We start from the raw sequence: 18,088 nt of genomic DNA, 5'->3' as shown, positions 1-18,088 counted from the left end.
AGGATTCTAGATGTCTAAACTTCCCAAATGTACCTTTTGTACTTTGCAATCATGTGACCAATTTCCTCATTCATGATAACCTCTCAAAATTTTCAGTGTTGCACTGCTACCCCTGAGATTGTACTGAACATAGAGCACAATGTGCCTAGGGTATGCAGTGTGATTGGCTGTATTACAAAATTCAAATATCTAACAGAAATATTTGAATTTTTTCGTTTTCTGATAAATAAAAAAATCAATATGTGCATGCTTATGTTACACATGTGAGTCCAAATTCTATGTCTTTCAAATAAAATCTAAGCACCTAGAAAGTGTGGAGCAGAGTAATTCTTCAAGGAAAGTTTTAATCTTATGATATAAATGATTAAATACAGGCACATCTGAATCCTTTCCATGAGGAGCCACAAAGCTAACAAGCAAGGAAATGGTTGAGAAGTCAACACCTCAACCAGGATCCACCAACGTTGTGCTGCACCATGAAAACGATCCTTCCATACGAAGTCTGAAGCTATGAGCAGATCAATCTGAGAAATGAAATTAAATATCAAAATATAGGATCTACTTTCAATTTCTAAATGATCAAAAAATGTCTCCAACTTGAAGAGGAAAAAATAAAATTGTTCATCAAAGGAGTTACCTTCAAAACAGTTCTGGTGATTGGACTTACAGTTGCAGACAACTGGATCGATGGGAAATATCCTAAGTATTGCTTAACCAACTTCCATTGCAAATACAAGCCAAATAAAAACTATCAGTATTAGCAAACTGTAATACCATAGAGAACTCCATCACACCATTTTTTAAGAGGAGTTACACCTTTCCACCAGATGCATAACGAATCAGGGCACCAATGTCTTTTTCCTGCATATCGTAGAGGCGATCTAAGTCAGCCCCACGATCTTCAAGCTTCCGTAGTATCTGAAACAAACAAGGAGTGTTACTTGACAATGAACATAGAACACAATCAATTTAAATAATACTATAATAATGATAAATTGATGATATGCTAAACTAACGTCTGATGAAAGATCCTTGTCAAATTGTCTGAGGGGATGTTGATGTGGCCAAACTTGGCGATCCACAGCCTTGCAGTAATCCAACATGAAGGAACACATCTCACACCACCCTCTGCGCAAACAAATTTCAAATAACGCTCGCATGATGCGAGCCAAACTTGCGCTTATGTATGCAGCATCAGAAATCAATGAAAAACTATCTATTGAACCCCGAGATATGTACAACTGCAAATTATATAAGCAGCATAATTGTCAGATACAACCTTCTCTTCGATTTCACAAACAAAAAGTGTCTGCTGCTGTGTGACAACTGACCTGAATAAGAATTGAAATTTTTCCATGTTTATTTGAAGGACCACCCTTAATTTCTAAGGGGCATGATGTACGTGCCAACATTTCTAGCTCATTTTGTTCCTCCTCTCGAACAACAATGTTTTCAAACTCAGAAGAATGGGCTACCATGTCAATTACCTATAGATAAAAAGGAACAAACCCATAATATATATATATATATATATATATATATATATTAAAAAATAAATACAACTCTATAGTATGATATTAGTTATAAACACATAACACCACAGATTAAATAAGTCAATAGATTGCCATAAGAGTCGTGGAACCTTACACCTAGAAACTACGAAAATATCTACTGAACAACCTATTTTCCTAAAAGCTTAAGCTTGCAGGATTTGGGTTCAATATGCATATCATGCTATCTTCAACACCCTCTCTCATGTGCAGCCCTATACTCACACGTGGAGAGATACACAAACTGCAAATTGGGGAGAGGAAAAACAACCATAGACAAAGAATTGCAAATTGGGGGAGAGGAGAAACAAATGGGGAATTGCGGAAAGGTGGCTCCAACGCATGACTTGTTAAACCAAATTTTGATTCCATATTGAACAACCAATTTTCCTAAAAGCTCAAGCTTGTAGGATTTGAGTTTAATATACATATCATACACTCTTTAACAATATCTTTCCAAAAGATAACTCTACATGAGTAAGAAATATCCCATAATTGGTATGAAAGAGAAGCTCATAAATCACTAGGCTTTTTGAACTAGATCCCAAAAACTACTTAAAAAAAGGGGTAAGAATAACTTGTACCTTACAAAGATTTGTTTACTTTCTTCTTTTTCTTTTCTTCAGTTTTTTTTTTTTTTTTTTTTAGAAAAATAAAAATAAAGGTAAGAAATGTTATAGGCTTCTAAACTAAATCCCAAAAACTACTTAAAAAGAAAAGGTAAGAGTAACTTGTACCTTACAAAGATTTTTGTACTTTTTTTTTTTGTTAGAAAAATAAAAATAAAGGTAAGAAATGTTATTAGTATAAAGAATGGAAGGGTATACAGGAAGAACAAGAGCTCCTTAAGGGAAAAAAAGAAGAGAGTACATTGCATATAGTTTTTGAATTAATTTCATGTAACAATAAGAAAATAGGAGTCCAAAAGTTAAAAAATTTATGTATATTAAAGAAATGCAATAATCATAACCAATCACCTCGCTGTCATTCATGTGGCGTCTCAACATTTCATTGTAAGTTTCAACACTGGAGTATTGAATATAAAAGTGGCTAGCAATTCGACCAAGCTCTGTACAGTAAAAGTTCCCACTTTTCTCATCAAACCGCATCATTTTTGCTTTGTCTAGTGCACGTGCAGCATCTGTTACAAAAGCTCTCTGCTTTAAACTCAAAGAAGGATCTGCAATGACCTGTCAAACAAAGATGCATGGATTGTAGGAAAAAGTGAAACCTAATCAGGAACGTCTCTTTTCTGATGCAAACTAAAGACAGACAACATTGTAAAAAATTGAATGTACATAATAGCAACCACCCATTTTAATGAATGAAAATGCACGCAAGAATGGATTAAGCATCAGCAAATTAGAAAAGAAGACTGATAATAAGAAAATGGAAACATTGGTAAGAATGTTCATATATACATGCGCATGCACAGACACACATGTAAGAAAGTATGTATATATATATACATTGCTGCAGGCACACACATGTACACTTCCCGTGACATATCAAGGTGGATTAATATTAAAAGCCTTACTGTGGATCACAATGAATTCTTATCCATAATCATGAAGATACCTCATCCCATCCAATGCCATATGCCAAAGGATTCAGCCTCATCCTTATAAAAAGGTATGTATACCCGAGCCATGCACAAGCTTCCTTAACATTTGTAACAGTACCCAATGCCACTTCTGCATTCAAATTATCTTTCAAGGAGCTAATAAACTGCAAAAATAAAAAAAATAAAAAATAAAAAAGCAAGAAACAAAGAGTGTATCAAGAGTTAAAGCCATATTTTAGGACTGATCCATAGATGCAAACAAGTAAAAACTTAATGTGAAGTCAAAATAGATATGTATCCAAACAGCATATAATGTATCCTATATCCAAGGATATGCATGAAGCAAATAGTTTTCCTCCTAATGGTGTTCTAACAAACAACTTGAAACTACTAGAACATGTCAGGGAGGATCAGATGTGATTCAATTGCATGGAATAAACTGAATTTCCATTCCTTAACCATCAGCCTAATAACCTGTTGAGCTAACAGCATAAGCTCATATCAGACATATAAATCTAAACTACCAACTGGTTGTGAGGTGTTCACAAAGAATAAGGACTTCCAATCTTATCACTTGATTTTAGTTAAACAAAATAAAAGAAGAAACTCTGCATATCTGCCAAGAAGGGTCTATAAGTTTACCCCTTAATCAACCAAAATCATCTTAAAGCAAACCCAAGCAGTGTGTGTATGTCCATATGTAGTTGCAAGCTATATGTTACTATAACCAAAAGTCCTCATCCCAGTTATCAAAAGTAAAATTACATCATGAAAATCTGTTAAAAGGAAATTTAGTGAACTCTCCGCTAAACAATTGCTTAAAGTAGAAGATGGCCATATGACAGCATGGAGCTAATGACGATGTATAAGGTTCAAAATTCAATATAAATAATAAGATACCACTTGTTGGAAGAGTATTGTGTTCCTAAAAACAATGTGCACATGGAACACATAATGCAATTTGACAGTTAATGTCAGAGTTACTTCTTTTCCCCAGTAACCCACTACAAAGCACAAAGATAAGAGAGTAGCATCCAATCCCATGGTAACCAAACTGTCACTATAATATTTCAAGGTCTCAAAAAAATCTTCTTGTTCTAGGTTTCACAATAAATCAAAATACAATAACTACCTGACTTTCTATGGGTAGTTGACTTGTCAATAACCGTAGATAGTAGGCTAGTTTGTCATGAGATGTTATTATGATGCCTTCACCACTTTTGTCAAACTGAGGTCTTCCAGCACGTCCAAAGATCTAGACCAGGAATACCATGAGAATAACTGAAATGACTCATGAAAAATCATAACTTATAACTTAATTCCAGATATAATTCAAGGTGGAAGATCTATCTCTTGCCTGCATCACATCAAGCATGCCCAGATCTCGCCATCCACCTGCCTTTGGATCATATAATTGAGTCCCCTGAAGAAATAACACCAGATAAGTTAAAAAAAATTTAGACAAAAAATGCCATATAAGATTCATCTGTCTACAGAACGTATTACATGATATATCCAATCCTCAAGCTGCCCTATATAATATTTTTAAAGAATAGGGGATCTAAGGAATGCACTATATAAAGATTCATTGAGCTACAAAGGGCTTATTATTAGAAAACGAATATCTAATTTTTAATCAACACAGACATAATCATAGTTTGAGATGATATGTGATTTATATAGTGGATCATTACGCAGTGGTAAGTGAGAAAGCGACATGTAGTTTCTTCTCTATACAGGAATCAATCCAGAATTAATTGAATCATCTTTTACTTTTCTACTTAAGTATGAGATATAGTTTCTACCCATTTCAAAGCCTCATATTTCCTTCTTGTTATTTTCCAGTAAAAGAACTTAGAATTGTGGGTGATCACCCATAACTAGGGAAAGAACAACACCAGGTAGATACCTTTCCTATACAAGAAGTGAGGAAATGGTTGGTTATTCCAATCATCATTAATTATTTCTTCTGAGTGAAAGGAGCTATTTGTGTAATTGGCAGGCTCGGCAATTTGTCAAAGCTGCTTTAGAATTGGCAGTGACTTTTTACAGGAATCATATTATTAAAAGGAAAGAGTGTAATGCAGGGAAGGATTAGATGTCCTTCAAGAGAAACAAATAAGAAATATTTGGACACTGCACTCGCATACAACCAAGCAAGTTCAAGCCCACTCACACCTATAGAAAAATCCCCCTAATATCTAGGGGCTTTAAGGGGGATGGAGTCCCAAACAAACATTTCTAGTGGACTGGTTCTTGCTTAGCCAATCGATCCACTATCTGTTTGGCCAACCCAGGTTTCCAATCAAAGAAGCAGCCCAAACTTCTAGAAAAAATACACTATTATGAGGATTAACAAATCATAACACCAGTGTCCTCAGATGACATGGGGAGACCCAGCAGTGGACAATTATCAAACTCCCCTCCACCAAAAAGTAACATCCAATGGGACCACTTTGGTTAACACCTGCAATAAAAGATTCCATAGTGCCTTTACCTTCCAGAGGGAAGATAACTTGGAGATAGGACCCTACATTGGTTTACTGAAGCTCATGGAAGTGTAGGACAGTGGGAACTTGAATAATATCAGGTAGTCAATCAACATTTAATTTTCCACCTTGTCCTGGTTTGTGGCTTTGTAAAAATTCTAATATGACAGTTCAATCAACACAATGCTTAAACCATAGAAAAGTTATAGAAGTTCAATTAGCAAATCATGCAACAAATTCCACAAACCTTAATCACAACAGTATGAGCAGGTAGATTTACTCCCCATGCCAAAGTTGCTGTGCAAACAAGAACCTGAAACAAGCAAATAGCATAGTTTCACAAAAAACATGTAATCCAAAATCTAAAACCAGTCAGGTGAAGCATGAAAAAGCTCTACCTTCAAAAGGCCATCAGAGAAAAGCCGCTCAGTTAGACCTCTATCAGCACGTAACATACCAGCATGGTGAATACCAACCCCAAACCCAAAATATTCAACCAAATCTTTGTTTCTGGATTTCATGACTTCCATCTGAAATGCTTAGAGTGGATAACCGATCAACAAAAAAATGAAATGGTTACAAGTGTATCACCAAAAATGAAGCATATGAGTTCCTTGCCTTGACTAAGGAAAACTGTGGATGTGTTTCATTCTGAAAAACCTCTACATCATCATTCCTTCGCGCAAGCTCAATCTGTTGAATACTCAATTTTATCATAAATAAAATACTGTGAACAGTACAGTGCAATGACATGCAAAGGATGGCATTTCACAATTTAATGTTTATCGAAGTGAGTTTATCTTGGGAGGCAAAAAAAAAAAAAAGGGAACCATTTCTGACACCAGGCAGCATAAGAAAACAAATATACCATGACAGAATAAAACTTGTAGCGTACTAAGCAGACTACATTTATGTGCCTCCATTAAAAAGATCTCACAATGAACTGTGTGGTCAGATCTATACCACAAGATAAGAAATGCCAACAATATAATGTACATCATCCAAAAAAATTATGATCATTCTAATGCAGTTCTACCTCTAGTTTAACACACCCGTTTTTTTTTTTTTAATTTACTATATATATTTTTAAAGAGAAGGGGCATAGAGTGGTAGAGAAGGATGAGAGATCCTTCTCAAAAATAAAACAGGGGAAACAGGCCTAAAAACAAAAATCAAGACTACTCCCACTCATATCATTTAGGGGAGAGGAGTTAAAGAACATCTGCAAATCAGTAAAAAAAAGGAATATGCAAGATTGTGATATCTAAAAACTCAAGATATGTGGGTTCCCTCTTACGTAAAAAACGCAACTGACCATCTGCCTTGTGCTGTAACCTCCAAGGGAAGGAGGCTCCCCTGCCTCTGGAAATCTGAGTGATTTTGTGGTGCCACTACAATTTTAATCAAGAAGAAGATTGTTGAACCCTGATCCGGTGTAAAACCAATAATCTGAACCTGTGACAGTTATTGAATCTAACCCTAGTCATTCCCCTGTGTCACCAATGTTTTGAAGACCTAAATTTGCCAATAGCTCTTAGGAAAGGAGTTAAAAAATGCACCCAACACCTATGTCCAATTCCATATCTTTTGATAGATTATTCTCACAACACCAAACCTTCACTACCCAATTAAATCTTATTGAAATTTCACCAATTGCCAAAGAGGCACTTTGAAATGAGAATCGGAGAAAAGCTATTGGAAAGGAGATGAGTGCTCTTGAAAAAAATTAAGAAATAGGAGATTGTTGATTTACTCAAAGGGAAGAAACCAGTAGGGTGCAAGTGGGTGTTTGCTGTAAAATATGAAGCAGATGGAACCTTGGAGAGTTACAAAGCTACACTTGTAGGTAAAGGCTACACTTAAGACATATCAAGTGGACTATCAACAAATCTTTGCTCTGGTAGCAAAGATGAATACTATAAGAGTATTATTGTCCTTATCAGCTAATCCTGGTTGGTCTTTGCAACAGTTTTGACGTTAAGAACACCTTCTTGCATGGTGACCTAGAAAAAGAGGTTGACATGTAAGCACCTCCAAGGTTGAGTAATGTATTCAAGGCTAATGAAGTATGTAGGCTACAAAAAGGGCTTAAAAACATTCTTCTAACACATGGTTTGGAAGATTTGCTAAATGGAAGTTCCGATGGAGCAAAAGGAATCATAGTCTTTTTATCAAACAGCCAACAACTGGTAAAATCACACCTTTGATTCCTTATATGCATGATATAATCGTAATAAGGGATGATATTGAAGAAAAAGGCTTAAGACCAGATGACTTATCTAAGTTGGCTTCTTATGTGGTTCAAGGCTTGTTCAGGTTTGAGAATCAATTTGGAGAAAAGTGAGCTAATTCTGGTGGGCAGGGTGCATAATATAGAGAATTTGGCCTTAGAGTTGGGTTGCAAAGTGGGCAGCCTCCTTTCCAGCTATTTGGGTCTTCCTTTTGGGGGGCCCTTCAAATCTGTGGCGGTTTGGGATGGTGTTGAAAAGAGATTTCGAAAAAGGCTAGCCATGTGGAAAAAACATTATATCTCAAAAGGAGAGAGGCTCACTTCAATTTGAAGCACTTTGTTTAGTATGCCTATCCATTTCATGTCTCCCTTTTGCATGCCAAGACAAGTGAGGTTGTGATTGGAGAAGATATAAAGGGATTTTCTTTGGGGTGGTGGGGCTCTTGTGCAGAAACCGCATCTTGAAAGGTGGAAAACGGTTTGTTTGGAGAAAAGGAAAGGTGGTTTAGGTGTGAGAAATCTCTCTCTAATGAATTTAGCCCTTTTATGCAAGTGGAGTTGACGGTATGCCATTGAAAGGAAGGCACTTTGGAAGCAAGTCATTAGTCAAAGGTATGGTGAAGATGAAGGGGGGTGGCGTTCCTGTGAGGTGAGTGAGAGGTTTGATGTGGGGTTGTGGAAAGTTATTAGGAAGGAGTGGAATTATTTGAGTGATAGGTTGACCTTCCAAGTGGACAATGGGCAAAGAGTGAGATTCTTGATGGACAAGTGGTATGGAGATGAGCCACTTTATGAGTCATTTCCTTCCTTATTTACCCTTTCTTCGTCTAAAGAAGCTTGGGTGATGGATGTTTGGAATCCTAACGGTGAAGAGGATGGATGGACCCCTTTTTTCTCTAGGGTCTTTAATGATTGGGAGTTAGATTTGGTGGAGTGTTTTCTGCAAAAGATTCAAGCAACTAGAGTTCACAGGGCTGTGGAAGATAGAGTGATTTGGACAGCTTCGAGGTGCCAGACCTTTTCGATCAAATCTCTCGATTCTATCTTGGAACCCAAAGATCCTCTTTTGTTCCCTAGAGGTAGTATTTGGAGATCGAGCACGCCTCCTAAGGTGGATTTCTTTGCTTGGGAGGCTTCTTGGGGGAAGGTTTTAACTATGGACCAACTTCAAAGGAGGGGGTACTTTTTAGCAAATAGGTGCTTCTTTTGTCTCTCTAAAGTAAAGATGGTTGATCATCTTCTTCTTCACTGTGCAAAGACTTGGGTTCTTTGGAATTTTTTTTCTCCCTCTTTGGTGTGTCTTGGATTCTCTCTTGTTCAATGAAGGAAACTCTTATTGGGTGGAATGGGTCGTTTGTGGGTACTTGGCAAGCGGCTCCTTTATATATATTTCGGACTATGTGGAAGGAAAGGAATTTGATAGTGTTTGACAATGAGGAGTAATCAATCCAAAGATTGAAAAATTCTTTTGCATGTAACATGTGGTCTTGGTCTAGGTGTCTATAGATATGTGCCCTATTTCTCTTGTAAGTTTCATTGATTAGCTAGGCTCTAAGTAAGGGTAGGTGATATTTTTTGCTTCTTTCCCCTCCTCTGGTTTGAGCCTTTAGGCTTCTTTTGTATACTTCCCGTATACTCTAAGGGCACTGTTTTTGGTGTCTCCTCTTCACATTTATACGACTTTTTTTACCTATCAAAAAAAGTACTGAAGAAATGGTTGGCCAAAGAATTTGAGATAAATGACTTGGGTGAGCTCAAGCGTTTCTTGAGAATTAAAGTGGCTCATTCAAGAAACAATATTTTTATTTCCTAACAAAAGTATATTCTTAATATTCTCAAAGAAACCAAGATGCTTACATGTAAGTCTGCCAACACACTTATTGAACAAAATCATAAGCTTGAAAAATCATCAAAAAATGTAGTCATAGAAACAATATTTTTATTTCTTAACAAAAGCATATTCTTAATATTCTCAAAGAGACTAAGATGCCTACATGTAAGTCTGCCAACACACTTATTGAACAAAATCATAAGCTTGAAAAAGCATCAAAAGATGTAGTCATAGACAAGGAAAGTTACCAGAGGCTAATTGTGATACACATTTATTGGTCTTACACTAGACCTAATGTAGCTTATGCAGTGAGTGTGGTAAGCCAATTCATGCACTTTCCTAAAGCAACTCACGTATGGGCTATACACGAAATTTTATAATACCTAAGTTCTATTTGGGCAAAGGAATACTCTTCAAGAAAAATGAAGAGTTAAGTTTGGAAGCCTACATTAACACAAATTGGGTCCAATCAGTAGTAGATTGCAGATCAACCTCTAGCTAATGTAGTAAGAGAAAATTTGGCGACATTGAGAAGTAATAAACAAGTTGTAGTTGTTAGGTCTAATGCAGATGCAAAGTTCAAAGCCATGGAAAAAGGAATCTATAAACTACTTTGGCTTAAAACAATTCTTTGTAATCTAGGAGTGAGGTGGAAAGTGACTATAAAGTTATACCATAATAAGAAATCAATAATAAATATTGCTCATAACCCAATTCAACATGATTGTACAAAACATGTTGAAGTGGATCAATGCTTTATCAAAGAGAAGATAGATAGTGGATTGCGTACTCCTTATGTTTTTTTTTTTTTTTTTGATTGGAAACAACACAGAGATATGTTGATAGATAAAAAAAAGTACAAAAAGAAGGATAAGAAATCCTCCCGCCAAAGAAAACTAAACTACAGGAAATTACACTGTAAAACAAGCGAACTCTCTATAAAGGACTAATCCTTATGGAGTACACACCGCTAACCAATCAAGTTGTAACACATTAAGGGGAGTCCCCTTAAAAACCTTGGAATAGAAAGCCCAAAGAGAAGCAAGGAAAACAATAAAGTCCCAAAGATACTCTGAATTCCTTGCATTATCCTCAAAAATCCTCCCGTTTCTTTCCCACCACACAACCCGAATTAGAGCTATGCTCGCAGCTTGCCACAAAACTATCCCCCTCTTAGAAGAACCAAAACCATTAAATTTGATGGACATCATGTCAAAGATGCTCCTCGGGAAGACCCAATCCATCTTAGCTAACTGAAATAACTTGTGCCACAACCCAATCGTCAAGGAACAATGAAGAAAAAGATGATCTGCTGATTCCCCATGCTTCATGCACAGAATACAAATATCAGGATTAAGGGCTTTGTAGGGTCTTCTCACTTGTAGCATGTCATTAGTATTCACCTTCTTGTGTGTCACTAACTAGAAAAAGGACTTCCCTTTGAAAGGAACTTGAAAATTCCAAACGAACTTAGAAGGGAAAACCTGAGGAGAACCAGAAAATTGAGATAATGCTAGAAAGAAGGATTTGACTGAAAAAAGCCCTAAAGAAGATAATGACCAAAATCTGGCATCTTGATTGCACTCCTTATGTTTCAACAGATGGATAACTTGTTGATATTTTAACAAAAGGTCTACCAAATCACTCATTTCAATAGATAAGTAGCAAGCTAGAAATGGATAATATCTATTCACTAGCTTGAGAGGAAGTGTTGATGAATCTCATTGAAGATACCAGGTAATTAACTCCCTAATATCTGAGATTTGATTAAAAAATATCAGGAAATTTATTCCCTAATTTCCGAGATTATATAGCCATATATTTCTTATTTTATTTTTCCGATTTGTAGGGTAGAGAAATTCTAAGAATTATTCAACCTTCTGATTTTGTGTAATTTAATTTCCTAATTTGTAGGATTGAACGCTATAAATACTATATCATTTTGTCATAAATGCAAGAATAAAAATCATTCTTTTCTGCACTCTAGGTGGATGAAAGTTCTTTGTCAAATGAAATAATTGTTTTTTTTCTTTTCTTTTTTTGGGCAATAAAAAACACCTTTTTATCTTTGTTATGACTGTTCATATTTACATAAATTATGTTTTAATATATCCTACAAGCACAATATTAGACAATCACGAATACCAACACACCACACATCCATAACAAAATTGAATTCTATAGTTCCAAAAGAAAAGAAATTTAAGCCAACATATAAAGATGATGGCAATAATATGAATTAAAATTTACAAGAAGTTCAATCAAACACAAACAACTCCAACTAATTCCATGAAGATGGAATGTAAGGAAATACCAGTTTCTCAGCAGTTTTTGCAGTGTCTTTTCGTGAATGAACAAAAACCATTGCTTGATGCCCTTGCCTCAATGAATCAACAACCTTGAATAGAAAACATTAAATCTCCCAAGTGACCATTCCAAGTATTAAGTTACATAAGAGAGCCCAGGTGAAAAAAGAAACCTTATTATAGCATATCTCATTTAAAAGTTCAGTGCGAGCAAGAAAGTTCTGCTCACTAATTCCAATATACTGTTGTGCGAGAGGCACTGGTCGATAGCTAGAATCAAAGTAGAATAGTCCTGCCTCGGGATTCACCCTCAGAAACTGAGCAACCTGGATGTTTACAAGGGAGATAAAACCAACCACTAAATAATAATGGTAGAGGCTTGAAAAATGAGAGCGAGAGACTAATGAATAAATTGAATATAAAGTGTGTGATTGAGAAACCTCCAAATAATTGGGTAGAGTGGCCGAAAGGCCAACGATACGTATCATGGTCTGTGTTGACTCAACCTGCCAAAAAGATCAGGATGAAATACTTAAAGAGTTAGAACTAGTTATATGTAGCAAGTCCCAAGAATAAATACAATAATACTACTATGATTCCAAAGACCTAGGATCGACAAAATCACAAATACATGGCATATTATTTACAATTAACAGCAGTCTGGGATTTGTTTCAATTGCATATATCAATTGTTGGGCATTGACAAAAGTTGCCCTCCAAAAAATAAATAAATAAGGAAAATTGACAATTTTATTTGATAGAGGCAAATAATTTTTTTTTTTTTTCTCAAGACATGGAAAATGTCTGTTAGCCTTTTTGTAAAGAAATGTTTCCAAAGATATTTCCTAAAAATAGAGCATTTCATGAAACGTGAAATATTGTTTTTCATGTTTTCACAAAACACAAGCATTTTAACAATTAAAAACAGTTGAACTTCCAATTTTCCTGAAAGTTTAAGCTTATAGGATTTGGGTCCACAATGTATATCATGCACTCTAACACCCTCCCTCACGTATAGCTTCATACCCGCACATGAAGAGACACATAGTCCAGTGAGCAAGCAATCACAATTAACCTCTTTTAGGCTTACTTAATAAATTGGGGGTATAAATATATAGTGGTGAGGATCAAACACATGACCTCCCACCAAACAAGGCTCCGATACCATGTTGAACTTCCAATTTTCCTAAAAGCTTTAGCTTGTTGGATTTGGGCCCACAATGTATGTCATACACTCTAACAAAAAACAATTCAAAAAGGATACATTTTCTACCAGGTCCATTGTTTTGGCTTTTCACTAAACAAACCTGAAAATTCTGAATGGAAGTCCTCCATAGATAAATTTAAGGCTCCATGCCTACCGGCAGAGAATCCTTTTCACCACACACTCTTAAATTTCCAAACATTTATGTTATGATGACCAAATTCCTTGTGTCATAGAAAAAACTAAAACAAAACCTAAATCACAACAACATCAGGTTTATTCTTGGAAACTCTACCATGATCAACCCATGGTATGTTTGGTCTTCTTCTGGTTAACATTCAACTTGAACCAAATTAGTCCTCATACCAGCAAAGTCCATGGTCTTCATTACATACAAACAAACCGGTCAAATAATATTCCCTTTTCTTGTCCTTAATTGGTGCTAACTTTGGGCTCTAGCTTTTCACATGCATTTGCTACTTATTCCATCTTTTCCTTTATTTCTACTCACTTGTGTCAAGAACTGCACTTCAAGCACATTCAATTCATAGACATGCTGGGACTTGACCACCTGACCTCTGAATTTTCTCTTTAAATGTCAAAAATAAGCAAATAAAACTGAGGACTAAGACTAGGACCAAAAGATAGAAATCACCCAATGTTGATGGTTATGAAATACAGTCAATTGCTTCAAACTTAAATTGGTTGATATGAAACTTAGTTAAGAAAGAAAATTACATCACACTGACATTTTACCTGGCGAAGGGTCCGAGCAACTAATGCCTCTATTACCGCCCCTCTATCATCATTCAAAAGATGCACTTCATCAATAATTAAGAGCTTTACAAGCATCGAGAGTGACATGTCACTGCTCTTACGAGTAATGACATCCCATTTCTCAGGTGTGGTCACTATCATCTGATTGAAATGAGTAAACAAGGTTAAGTTATTTACTTTAATCTGTATGTTCCTACAGCATGACAAGGCAACAGAATATTGTTCAGCAAGCAACCTGAGTTTCTTCAAGCTCATACTTAGAAAGTTGCATGTCTCCAGTAAGTTCTCTTACGGATATATTCAATGGAGATAACCGATGACTAAATGTTGATGTGACCTCTGCAGCTAATGCCTAAAAATGCACATGATCATAGATTAGCAATGGACAATAGATAAAACATCAGAGTAAAATGTGGATGAGTTTTACCTTCATTGGAGCAACATAAACTATCTTAAATTCATTTTTATGCAAGTAGCCATCCTTGAAGTGCTGGCCAATCTGCCACAAAACATCTTACTTCCCCAATCAGATAAATACAAAATAGCAAGGAAAAAGTGCATACAATCCACCCAAAAGGAAATTTGCATATATGATATCACCAATTAGGTTGTTGTTGTAGAACAAGCAAAGCTACAAGACCTTGGCTCAAGAAGCAACTTGAGAAGAGAGAGAATATTAGATAGGCAAGCGAAGTTCAATCTTGCTCTGGAGGTCATGAATTTTTATGTGAATCCAAGCCAAACACTGCCTGGCTTGATAGGCTCATCAGTGCTCTTAAGATTGTCAGAAAAATCCAAGACACAAGATTTTGAGCCCAGGCCCAACTCAATTAAAGTCTTCTTGAGATAGTAGTAGACAGATATAGACTATGCCCAATCCTACCTACTAGACACGGCTTGGCTCGTGTAAAACCCCAATCAATTGTTGAATGAAAATTCTTAAATGGCCAAGATGTAAAATTAATTGGTGGCTTAACTCAAAATTTCAAGAAAAAGAAGCAACCTTCTTGGTCAGAGTCATCAGATAAGAGATCTTCCTCCAACTCCAAGAAGTCACTCAAGTGGGACAAATTTACATATGCAAATGACATAACAATAAGACTCATAATACATCAAGGCAATTTCTCCCACTTATACAGCATTTTAATCTCCAACCACCAAAAGGACAGGATTATAATTCCAAAAGCCTCATATATTTATGTCAAACTATGCTTTAATCCCAAAGATCTTTTTTTTTTTTTCTTGCAGATTTTTTTTACTACATGAAATCAAACCAGGAATTTACCCCATTCCCAGCCAACCCTTTGCCGCCTGAGAGAAGCCTCAGAGGTACTTTCATCCCAAATATAGAGCATAGCAGTAAGGGTTGAATCCTAACAGAAGAGCAAAGAAAGCCAAGTAGAGCTCACTCTTTGCATACCTCATGTAGAATAGCAATCATAGCTATATTTGTTTTGCCAGCTCCTGTTGGAGCACAAACCTGCAGGCATTTAAAAATCATTGAGCAAAAAAGCATCAATTTAATAAAACTGGTTCAACAATACACTAAATAACATACCAGTACATTCTCATTAGTGTAATAAACAGTTTGGAAAATCCGGCTCTGGATACGGTTAAGTGATTTGTAGCCATGGAAAGCAGCTTGAGCAAAGTCATCTAACTCCTTTATATCAATCTAAGAACAAAATATAATAAGCACAAAACATAGTAAGAAAGAAATCAAGATGAAAAAGCATCTAAAGAGAATTTTAAGAGCACACCAAACAGTAACCCGATTTGTTATAAAAAAAACAAGAAAGACAGTATTCAATACAGAAGTGAACTCTGAAATCAAGTCCTGCCAATATACTGTGAAGAGCTATGTTTAAAGGATTAAAATGGAGCTATGATACACTTTATGTTTCCAAAAATTGAATCTAAAACATCAAACAAATAATGTTCTACAGAGAATGACAGGTAACGTAAATTCCAGGTAAACTTGCACATTGCATCCCAGTTAATATTAGAGATAGGTTTAAGAGAACAGTTGACCACAGGGAAGCATCTGCATGGCTGGTCAAGAAAGATCAGTTAATCTTTAAATACTTTGGCAACAGATCAGCTATCGTGGTGCTGGGTTCATGGACACCTGCTAAGGTTGGCTTCTTCCCTAGGGAGGCAGTTAGGGCGAAACCTTTTTGAGGGGATGGAGAATAATTGTTCCTCTTTGTTGCACTTCATTGACTGAAATGAAAGTTACCAGTTTTTCTCCAGGTTTCAATTGTGCTGTTGGAGTTGGTGGGATTATGACTTCTTCATAACCCTTGTAATGCTTCCTGAGAGTTCCTTGAGGAAGGGCAGTAACTGGTAATGAGTGTGGGCCTTCTCCACTCCCAATTAGACCATCAAATGGACTCTTGTTTTCACTAGCTTCAAGTAAAGAAGAAAAATTTGCAGCCAACATATTATCTTCAACCCCATATTCACTTCCACGTCTATGTCGTTTTTCCTCTTTGCGCCGAAGTTTATCAATCTGCCGCTCAGACTCTGTTTGAACAGTAACCTAAAACAATGGTTGAAAAATCACAATGAGAAATATAGCATCTTGATGACTGATAACAGGGCAGAGAATAGACCAGCTAACATGGTAAACCACCCTACCCCAGCCCGTTCAAGTAGGGCAAGGGATGGTACTTCCATTGCTGACTCATCAGATATGGCATGGTAATGAGTTTAAGTTGTCTAACTGGCCCCATGGTAATTACATTGAGGTGATTTGTTCTACAGCTAAAGGAAACTTTGTTTAATCAGATTATAAAGAGCACCCAACTACTCAAAAGTCTAGCAAATGGCTAATATGCGACTGGAAACATGTAGAATCAAGATTAAATTTCATTGTATTTGAAGGAAAATAGCAAAAGTCGAAAATTCCCTGCTCCCTTTGGCTGCCCCACAACCCAACCCAACCCAACCCAACCCACCAACATTCATTCTCATTCCAAGGTTCTTTCATGCACTTTGCCTGCATGTAACTGTTTGACAAATTAAAAATAAATAATAAAATAAAAAATTGTTTATTACAAGAGACCCATAGGAAAACCCACCCCACCTTGGCCTGCTTTTCCCCTTTGTTGAATATAATGTATTTATAGTGTATAACCTTTCCTTGTTAATATAGGACACATATATGGTAGGACACATGTATGGTAGTTAGGACTCTTAGCCTTGTAGGACTCTTAGCCTTGTATATATATATATTTCTCAATTGTAAGTAGATTATTTACATTAATGAGAATCAAGGTCTTTCTTCTTTCTCTCTCTCTCAACATGGTATCAGAGCCAAGGAAGAAAACCTAATTCTTTCCTGTTTCCCGTGTCATCAACTCCGGGAAACCTTCCGGTGACCGTGTTTCATTCCGGTCACCTTCCCCATCTCCCAATACTTTCCGGTCATTCGGAACGTCGACAGAAACCACTCACCGCCGGCGAACTTTTCCGGCGAACTTTTCCGGCGACGTATTTTTCCGACACCGACCATACCAGAAGGAGCGCCTGGAGGAGATCTCCAACTTTTGTGAAGGCACCAGCACCAAAAAAGCCTCCACGCACCGTCCACGCGCAATTTTCCGGCCGGCGGCTGCATCTCACGCGCCGGCGCGTGAGGGCGCGTGAGGCCTTTTCCGGCCACGCGCCTCCTCCTCCAGCTTCGCCTGACGCCGACCAGCCTCCCTACCTCCCTGGTTCTCCCATCCGAGCCCTGCACATACCTCTTTTGGGGATTTTTGTCTCCATCGGCCCTCCAAACAGTCTTTCCGGCGAAGCTCCGACTACTTTTTCTCCACTCCAATCCCTGCACGTGCCTTGGGAAGTGTTCTTCTACCTTTCTAGTGGTACCACGCCGCGATCTGAGGTCGTCTCCCTTTTTCGGTGGTGCCACGCCGCAATCTGAAGCCGTATTAGGGCTCTCTTCGATCCAAACATACTTCATTCTCCAGATAAGTAGATATGACTACTAAAAATTCCATTTTTTCCGCTGTTATATCTGGATCTCCTATGATTACTTCGGAGAAATTGGTTGGCAGTGACAATTATCTTTCCTAGTCTGCCTCTGTTGAACTTTGGTTTATGGGTCAAGGATATGAGGATCACTTGATTACA

General features: G+C 36.8%; 1 protein-coding gene across 2 annotated transcripts in view; it reads right to left on the bottom strand.

Moving 5' to 3' along the window:
• The window catches only part of LOC117904976 (DExH-box ATP-dependent RNA helicase DExH14), a 76,020-nt gene that overhangs the window by 50,381 nt on the left and 7,551 nt on the right, over positions 1-18,088 (bottom strand). For both annotated transcript variants that reach the window (XM_034817816.1, XM_034817817.1), the window contains 21 exons: positions 16,191-16,493; positions 15,510-15,626; positions 15,372-15,431; positions 14,379-14,450; positions 14,187-14,303; positions 13,931-14,092; positions 12,411-12,476; positions 12,144-12,296; positions 11,979-12,062; positions 6,222-6,296; positions 6,002-6,133; positions 5,851-5,916; positions 4,472-4,537; positions 4,247-4,369; positions 3,129-3,278; positions 2,528-2,740; positions 1,332-1,487; positions 1,017-1,241; positions 817-918; positions 638-718; positions 444-524 (listed from right to left, as the gene is read on the bottom strand). In XM_034817816.1, the coding sequence (XP_034673707.1) occupies positions 444-524; positions 638-718; positions 817-918; positions 1,017-1,241; positions 1,332-1,487; positions 2,528-2,740; positions 3,129-3,278; positions 4,247-4,369; positions 4,472-4,537; positions 5,851-5,916; positions 6,002-6,133; positions 6,222-6,296; positions 11,979-12,062; positions 12,144-12,296; positions 12,411-12,476; positions 13,931-14,092; positions 14,187-14,303; positions 14,379-14,450; positions 15,372-15,431; positions 15,510-15,626; positions 16,191-16,493 (2,604 nt within the window). The remainder of the gene's footprint in view (positions 1-443; positions 525-637; positions 719-816; positions 919-1,016; positions 1,242-1,331; positions 1,488-2,527; positions 2,741-3,128; positions 3,279-4,246; positions 4,370-4,471; positions 4,538-5,850; positions 5,917-6,001; positions 6,134-6,221; positions 6,297-11,978; positions 12,063-12,143; positions 12,297-12,410; positions 12,477-13,930; positions 14,093-14,186; positions 14,304-14,378; positions 14,451-15,371; positions 15,432-15,509; positions 15,627-16,190; positions 16,494-18,088) is intronic.

Source organism: Vitis riparia, chromosome 17 (assembly GCF_004353265.1).
Source record: "Vitis riparia cultivar Riparia Gloire de Montpellier isolate 1030 chromosome 17, EGFV_Vit.rip_1.0, whole genome shotgun sequence".
In the NCBI taxonomy this organism is placed as follows: Eukaryota; Viridiplantae; Streptophyta; class Magnoliopsida; order Vitales; family Vitaceae; genus Vitis; species Vitis riparia.
This window is presented reverse-complemented; position numbering and strand designations above follow the sequence as displayed.